This window comes from Aptenodytes patagonicus, chromosome 1, assembly GCF_965638725.1.
Source record: "Aptenodytes patagonicus chromosome 1, bAptPat1.pri.cur, whole genome shotgun sequence".
Taxonomy (NCBI): domain Eukaryota; kingdom Metazoa; phylum Chordata; class Aves; order Sphenisciformes; family Spheniscidae; genus Aptenodytes; species Aptenodytes patagonicus.
Window position 1 is genome coordinate 218,022,236 of NC_134949.1, and position 8,757 is coordinate 218,030,992.

Sequence of the window (8,757 nt, forward strand, 5' to 3'; positions counted from 1 at the left end):
GGGCTCTTCATCCCTACCTATGTGCTATGATGCTTCTCTAGCAGTCCCATCTCCTCTCCTCGCTCAGGCTCCTTGTCAGATTTTACATCTACTTCTTTAATTCCCCTGGGTGTACAAAATGGAGAAGGTGACTATAGCCTGACAGTTCATTATTACTTCCAACATTAACTTAGGAGACACCATAGGAAGCCAGTAGGATCAGGTTCAGAGCAAATGAAACAAGGCAGTACTTCACACAGTGGATAGTATCTGTGTGGGATTCCTTACCTCAGCATGTTGTGGAAGCAAAACGTGTACAGATATTCAAGCAGAGTTTGGACAGGTACTTGGAAGAGATCTAACAAGGGTTACTAACTGGATAAATACTTGGAGAAGAGGTCTAATGAGGATTCTTAAAGAGACTAATTGCATCATGCTCAGAGAAACCCTGAGCTGAAAACAGCTAGACACTGGAAGAATTGCGTGCCTTAAATACATTAATTTGTTCTTAAACTTCCCTGTTGTAGTGGTTTAACCCAGCAGGCAGCTAAACACCACACAGCCGTTCGCTCAATCCCCCCCCTCCCCAGTGGGACAGGGGAGAGAATCAGAGAGAAAAAAAAAAAGTAAAATTCATGGGTTGAGATAAAGACAGTTTAATAGGACAGAAAAGGAAGGGGAAATAATAACAATAATAATAATAATGATGATAAAAGAATATACAAAATAAGTGATGCACGATGCAATTGCTCACCACCACCCACTGACCGATCCCCAGCCAGTTCCCGAGCAGCGGTCACCCCTCCCCCGGCTAACTCCCCCCAGTTTCTGTACTGAGCATGACGTCCCATGGTATGGAATATCCCTCTGGCCAGTCTGGGTCAGCTGTCCTGGCTGTGCCCCCTCCCAGCTTCTCACTGACAGGGCATGAGAAGCTGAAAAGTCCTTGCCTGGTGTAAGCACTACTTAACAACAACTAAAACATCGGTGTGTTATCAACATTATTCTCACCCTAAATCCAAAACACAGCACTGTACCAGCTACTAGGAAGAAAATTAACTCTGTCCCAGCTGAAACCAGGACACCTGGGCATACACTTCAGGTTGTTTATGGAAACAGGATATTGGCCTAGATATATCCTTAATCTGAACCAGTATGGCCATTCTTATACGTTATGGTCTATTGGTGTTAATCTCAGCCTCTCCACACATCCTCTCTCTACCGTATGAGGCACTGAGATTTCAGCCACTCTACTCTGTCCTGCTGCACAGTCTGGAAAACCATTTCTAAATATGAGTTCCCTTTGTGCTGTATTTTTTATCATATTATAAAGCACATGCTGGGATGAGTGGGTGGGAAAACAGAGGAAGATTCTGTTTCTTTAAAGAAGTCTTACATAAATATAGTTTAATCATTAAAAAGATCACCTCATTCCCTTGATCATCAATTACTGAGATGTAGTTTGGCTGCTTTTCATTTGGGTATGAAAGAAGCACATCATAATGAACGAGTTCTGCTGAATCCAGTCCAAATTCCTTCCACTGGTCCTGAATTTGTTTGGCAAGAAGAAGATTCTGTTCAGTTCCTGCGAGGTGAGGCAACTTGGTAAACGAGCTAGAATAAAACAGAAAATCGCTAATAGGCAGCAAATGCAGAGAAGCACAACAGTGAACTCCGATCAGTGCGTATAAAGCTTATCTTCAAGCCACATGCATGGAAAGTAAGGTCTTATAGTTAAAGTCTGAGCTGTATAACATGATTGTTTATCAGTCTGCATCAGCGTAAGCACAAAATGTAGTCACAGCAGAGGATCTTTCCGGAGGCCGTAAGATAAGTCAGCTGAACCTTTCTCTTTGCATAACAGAAACAACCACATCTACACAGAAGCAGTGAAAATCAGCGTCAAAAAAATTCAGCAAAAGAATATGAACAGTATGCAAGGAGCAGAAATAGATCCAGAAAAACTACACATTCAGAAAGAAGCCTTCCAAATAATTCTGGTATCTGAGGATGGGTTAGTACATTGTTGGCATAACATGTACTAATAAGTTTAACTTGAAAATCATTATGTCAAATTATCTGCAGAGATTTGTTCTTTTTTTCTTAATCAAAAGCCTGAATAATAAAAGCCTTCTTAACAACATTTACATCCAGATCAGATATAATACATAATGGTGATAAAAAGTCAGAAACAATATCCATCCCCTCTGGGCTACCCTACGCAAATCTGTCCAGAATTTGTTTGGCCCACTGAACGAATGAGCTACGGTGAACACTGATGAGGCAGCCGGGTACTAAGCACCAGCTTCGGATTCTCAACAGGCTACTTCTTAACGGCTGCCCCAAGGATGTCAGATACCATTAATTACCAAAAATCAGTGGTGCCAAATACCATGATTAGTACCACTTCAACCTATCAGTTCAGCCTATTTTCAACCCATGTAACAACTTGTTCTTCAGTATACGCTTCCTCAGCTTCCAAATGAGAATGCTGCGGGAGACGATGTCCAAAGCCTTGTTAAAGTCAAGGATGTTACAGCCACTGTAACATCTCCACTGATACACACAGCCAGTCATTTCCTTAGAGAAGACAATCACCCTGATCAGTAGTGATTTTTTTATTATTATTATTTACAAATAGTAAAAAAATGCTGGCTGTTCCTAACTATCTTGGTGTCCTTCATGTATTTGGAAACAGATTCCAGAAGGATGTTTGGTCACCCTTCCAGGGACTGAAGTGAAGCTGACCAGCCCACAGTCCCCTCAGATTGTCCTTCTTGCCTTACTTAAAGATGGACATAACATCAGCCTTTTTCAGCCACCGGGGACCTCATTCAGTCACCAGAACTTCTCACAGACAGCAACCTTGCAATCATAACATCCAGATCTTTCATGTCAAACCCACCTGGCTCCCTGGATTGGAATGCATCTAGATTCTCTATGTAGACCACAACCTTCTGCTCTCTGTTGTTGTCATTCCCTCTCTTTAAACTGTGCGGGTATGCACCGAGCTCTGGAAGCAACCTTTGCCAAAGCTTGTTGCCTATTTTCTTCTTGCATTTTAATTCTCTAAGTATTTTAAGTACCTTTTGATTCTTTTAGTACTCTAGTTTAAACACGACATATGCCATCAGGAAAAATACACTGAACAACACATGATGCCTTTTTTCAATTTTACATTTCCAAACAGTTTCATCCTTTCCAGAGCTATGATTCAATGCTAAGGTCAAGGTGACTGCATTTTCTGAGACTCACAGTTTGTTTTCCCCACTTGATAAAAGCAGAGTTAGTAGTTTAAAAAGGTAAGAATATGGATCAAAATTCTCAAGTTCACATTTTTTTATGCTTTTAACAAACTTTTTTGATAGTATATTAATATAGTTTTTCTGCAGTTCCTGCTTTTTATGTGAATTTAGGAAAAAAAACAGTATGAAGCATTTGGCCCATTATCAAAGCAAGCAGACAAACCAGACACCATTAATACCCTATGGCCAAGAAACTTTAGCGTAATTGCAGAGCTATTTCATGCTGTCATCAGTCTCAATGTTGCCTAGACTCTCACCCAAACATAATCTTCAGGAACTCTCTAATCTACTGAGAGCAACAAATACAAAATAAGATAAGGCCTATAGACTTAAAAGGCTAATTGATGTTAGAAATGAAACCTTTTGGGTTTAGAATAAACGTGCAGAAATCAAATTTGTCAGCAATCCTTTGATGTTTATGATGCAGCTGCTGACTTACATGTTGAATACCAACATGTTACTAACCAGAGGTTATATTTGTTTACTTTTTGTGTGAATATATTTGTTCCTCTGTAGAAGATATAAAAATGCACAAGAATGATTTTTTTCTCATTTCCAGTGAGGAGGGTATTTCTATATCCCTGGCATTTTAGATGTTTTGAAAGAACCGCATGGATGCACTGGAATGCAAAAAAAGGCCTATTTAATAACAATTACACCATGCAAGACTTGACTTAACCAACCATACACACACACTGCGCTTGGACAGGGCCCTTCACCTTCTGAAACAGAAGACAGGGCATAATGGGATCTCAAGCACGCGATTAACAGCACAGTATCCAATATGGCCACACTGAAGGCATTATCCGTTGTAACAATACACGCAACTCAGTGCCATGCAAACTTTGTATCATTTTTAATGCTGCATTTTTAATATATTCATTTTCTACTTAGACTAGCTACTCAAACAGAAAGTTTAAGGAGACACTGGACAGATTATCACTCAAATGTAATTAATAGCAGTGTATCTCAAATACAGTAAAATCATCCCAGTCTGAGACAAAGCAAAGTTATCCAATGTCATGGCTTCAGACACTCGTGAGGAAAAACCAGACACTTACACTGCATTAAATCAAGACTATGGAAAACCATAATAAAAAAGCGTGATAAGCGCTGGCAGTAATGGAGCTTGAGGGAAATACATTTAACAGTACAACCACTCCAAAAAAGTAACTTCAAAAACAGGGAGGGAGGGAACAGAAGGGTTTTGAGTCTCTCCCTTCTCCTTCCTCCAGACATTCTGTAGAAACTAAATACTTCCAAAGCATCTTAACAGCTCTGCTTTCAGAGGCTGTTCCTTGGAGCTGATGTTATCACTTTCTGGCTTTTGTGACAGATAAAATTATTCAAAAACCAAGATGCACAGGGCTTACCGAAGGAATTGCTTGATGTTTTCTGCTTTCATTTCAGCCACGAGTTTCTGTCTCACATTTTGATAGACATCTGAAGAGGTGGGGGGGGGGTTGGTCGGTTTTGTAAACCATCCTGAAACACATTTGAAATGCTTCCTACTTAGCAAGAACACCAGTCCTCACATATTTGAGCCCATGTGCAACTTAAAGTACTGAACAGTCTCATTAAAACCACAGGGATGAACAGGGCTTAGAGCACCCTCTGTCAGCGTTTGCTGGCTCGAACATGGAAGTGAAACAGAAAAGTAAAATATACTTCATTGACTGAATTGCCAAAAAAGTGACATAATTAGAAGAGCACGCCCTAAATCTCTGGTAAATACAGTCCCCTTTTTAAGGCAGATTCATCTCTCATTAGTTTTAAACTATAGTTTAAATTCCCAGTTAACTGTTTGCAGTGGGAGGTTTGAACTCCTGATACTCATGATGAACTTCCCTTATTTAATTTATACATATATTTAAAACTATCTGCATAAGCATGTTTAAAGTGAAGGTCTAGGACTCAACAGCCACCCTGCCAGCATTATAAAAGTTACAGATTTGGGAAGGGTGGGGTTAGTCTATTTAATAATTAAAAGAATAAAGTTAACTGTGACCCTAGTCAGTTTTTAAAAGTTAAAGATTTTTCAGTTGTCATAAACCTGAAAGGACAGAGTATATCAACTATATGAATTTGTCTTTAAAAAACCCAAATCCTTTTACTATTATAGCTAGAAAATCCCAAACTGGGAAAATTGTAATAATAAAGCCAAGTATATGTGCTGTCACATGCACAATACTTATGACCTGTTAGACTTAAATGCAATTGTAGTAACACTCTGAACATAACAGTGATACTGGATCAGACCAAAGGTCCATCTTTCCCAGTATCCTGTTTTGGAGCATGGCCAAAAGATCATGTTCGGGGAAATGTGTAAGAATAGCACAAGCACCAGAAATTTCCAGCTGAGGGATCTCCTAAATCAAACTAATGTTTTTGATATTTAATAGCCCTCATGGATTTTTCTTTCATGCTTTAGCCTTAGGTGTGCGCTACAACACAAGTTTAAAAAGGACAGATGCAGACATGCACTTTTAGACTTAAAATCAAATGCTGCAAGTGACTGCAGAAAAGAATCTAATGTTCTAGTGAAGTTCGTTGTACGTGATGGAAAATTCAGCAACTCCACTCTTGGCTGTCAGTCAAAACTCCTCCTCCTCTACATTCTGCCCTTAATTTCTAAAATAGCAACTGAATAGGAGCATTTAAATAGATCTTCAGTAAAAATCAGGAAATACAAATAAAACAATAATCCTGGAGGTTTTGCAGTCAGAGAAGTCTCAAACTCTTCTGTTAATCTCTCCTCTGAACGTCTGACTGCCCATTATGGGAAGCTGTCAATTTACCAGGGCTCGTCTTGGGCTGAAGCAAGCAGCCGTTACATTCCTCACTCCCTAAAGACCAAAACTGCTAGAGAGAACAACCTCTTAGAAAAACAGTGATGAGTATTTTATAACACCCCTAAAAATAGCAGTAAAAGCTCCCTGATGGGGAGTTAATCACAACAGAAGTCACACAAAAGTATCTGCAGAGGTCAAAGGCTGCGGGCTGAGCCCCGGTGGCTCGGTACTCACCTGCAAGAAAGCCCAGCAAGAAACAGCCCAGCAGCCCGGGGCAGCCTAGCCATGTGCAGAGGGTGGCCTTGCTCCTGGCCATACAGGCACCGGTGGCCGGCAGCTCTGCAGGCTGCAAGGAGGGCAGGCAAGCAGCTGCCTTCCTCCTTCTCCTCCTTCTCCTCCCTCTCCTCCTCCTCCTCCTCCTCCTCCTCCTCCTCCTCCTCCTCCTCCTCCTTCTCCCCCCCTCAGCCCCAGGGCTGCCCCAGCTTCTGTGATTCTAAGCTCTCCTCCTGCCTAAGCAGACTTAATCCCTGGATGATGATGATATGATTTTCCGAGTGCAATAAAAAACACTTCCATTTCTTAGTCTCACCCCGCAAGACAGCTTGTGTGTAGCTGTATGTGTATCTCTGTAACAAATATGCATCTAGACTGTGCACCAAGCAATGCATAAGTACTATTTTAAAGGCTAATCTCTATTAATTATCAGGACTTTCTGGTTTTGAAAGTTCCTGTTTTAGGCTTAATCACAATCAGTATTTGTTCCAGTGGAAGTGGCCAAGAGATGAAATGGAGGAAGGGAAAACTTGTTTTCTCTTTACCAAGGAAGCACTGAATTGCTCCCCTTTGTAATCCGTGGTTACATTAATCCTTGGCAAGTGATGAATACTTAGAGCAGCTCAGAATACAATTTAGATTAGCCAGTGGGGATGCTTCCAGATGTCATCCAATTTGCAACTGGGAAATGTTGCAGAATTATTTCCTATATTCTCTATTTTTTTACATTTTGGATTACAAGGTTCCTAGGATCAAGTTTTCCTAGTCTAATTCAGCCAAATCCATCAGTATCTCATGGGAAAGGACACAACTTCAGCCCAGGGAATAGTCAAGATACTTTCATAGAATTATAGAATCATCATATTTTGTACAAACTTGCCCTGGCCCTGCACATCACTCCCTGCTGGTGAGTACCTGCACGGCTACGTGGAAGCCAAGATTGATCTTTCTGGAACTGAGGACCTGCCCATCTGAGACCAGTTATCTGGCTGAAGGGAGGAAAGCTCTTCTGAGAGCCTGGACATGCTCTGAGTTCTTACCACTCACTCCCAAAAGAGTCCAAAGTAGATACATCTTGTGAAAGAGATGGCAGTGCTCTAAGTATCAAAACTTTCTTAAATACACTAGGTTGAGCTGAAAAGATTCAGAAACAGCTGAAAAGACTGCTTAATGTCCTAATTACTTCACTAAGGCTTTTCAGAGATTGGAGAAGAATTACACCACTTGGGTATTCTGCACCAGTCCCAGCCACTGTCTTAAGCATACGTCTGGATGTCTGTTCAAATAATAAGCACGTCCAGTTTTGTGATCTTTTTTTCTGTCATTTCCCAACTGCTCATAAGCCATCACAAATTCTGAAAAGCAAGGACTTTTCACACGAGCATCTCACTTGACATATACAAACCAGATGGAATTCCACCTACAGAACTTATAAAGAATGAGCATATTGATGTATTATTAGCATTTATACAGCACCACAGGTGTAGGACTGGCACATAATAGACAGTAAAATGACAAGGACTTTTGGAGATTACTATCTAAATTAGAGCTCACATGATGATAACATCAGTGGATGAAGAAGGTAAGAATAGCAACAGTGAAAAAGTATGAAGTGTATTTATTTCTATCTTTTTAAAGTGATAAGGACACCAGCAATGCTGAGTTTGAACAACAGTAGCAACCAAGTGACTTCTACCACTTAAAATACAGTCCTAGTACTATTAGTTATTAGTTGTGGCATGTTCTTACATTCCATGGATTGACCACCGGTGGAATATATTACGTTCCATTTAAATGTAAGTGTAACACACACTTTAGGGAAGTGATCATGCCTCTGTACTCAGCACTGGTGAGGCCGCACCTCGAATCCTGTGTTCAGTTTTGGGCCCCTCACTACAAGAAGGACGTTGAGGTGCTGGAGCGTGTCCAAAGAACGGCAATGAGGCTGGTGAGGGGTCTGGAGAAGAAGTCCTATGAGGAGCGGCTGAGGGAACTGGGGTTGTTTAGCCTGGAGAAAAGGAGGCTGAGGGGAGACCTCATCGCTCTCTCCAGCTCCCTGAAAGGAGGTTGTAGCGAGGTGGGTGTCGGTCTCTTCTCCCAAGTAACAAGCGATAGGACGAGAGGAAATGGCCTCAAGTTGCACCAGGCGAGGTTTAGATTGGACGTGAGGAAAAATTTCTTTACTGAAAGAGTTGTTAAACATTGGAACCGGCTGCCCAGGGAAGTGGTTGAGTCCCCATCCCTGGAAGAATTTAAAAGACATGTAGATGCGGCGCTTAGGGACATGGTTTATTGGGCATGGTGGTGTTGGGTTGACTGTTGGACTCGATGATCTTAGAGGTCTTTTCCAACCTTAATGATTCTATGATTCTATACAGTATAAATCTATGCCTTGAATCACATGCCCT

At 41.1% G+C, this 8,757-nt stretch overlaps 1 protein-coding gene across 2 annotated transcripts in view; it reads right to left on the reverse strand.

Annotated features, from left to right (window-relative positions):
• NAALAD2 (N-acetylated alpha-linked acidic dipeptidase 2) overlaps positions 1-6,392 on the reverse strand; it is a 36,527-nt gene extending 30,135 nt beyond the window's left edge. The window contains exons 1-3 of one of the 2 annotated variants that reach the window (XM_076328329.1): positions 6,311-6,392; positions 4,658-4,769; positions 1,407-1,593 (exon numbers count right to left, since the gene is read on the reverse strand). In XM_076328329.1, the coding sequence (XP_076184444.1) occupies positions 1,407-1,593; positions 4,658-4,769; positions 6,311-6,392 (381 nt within the window). The remainder of the gene's footprint in view (positions 1-1,406; positions 1,594-4,657; positions 4,770-6,310) is intronic. The other variant, XM_076328330.1, reaches the window with a different exon arrangement.
• Positions 6,393-8,757: the final 2,365 nt, after the last annotated feature.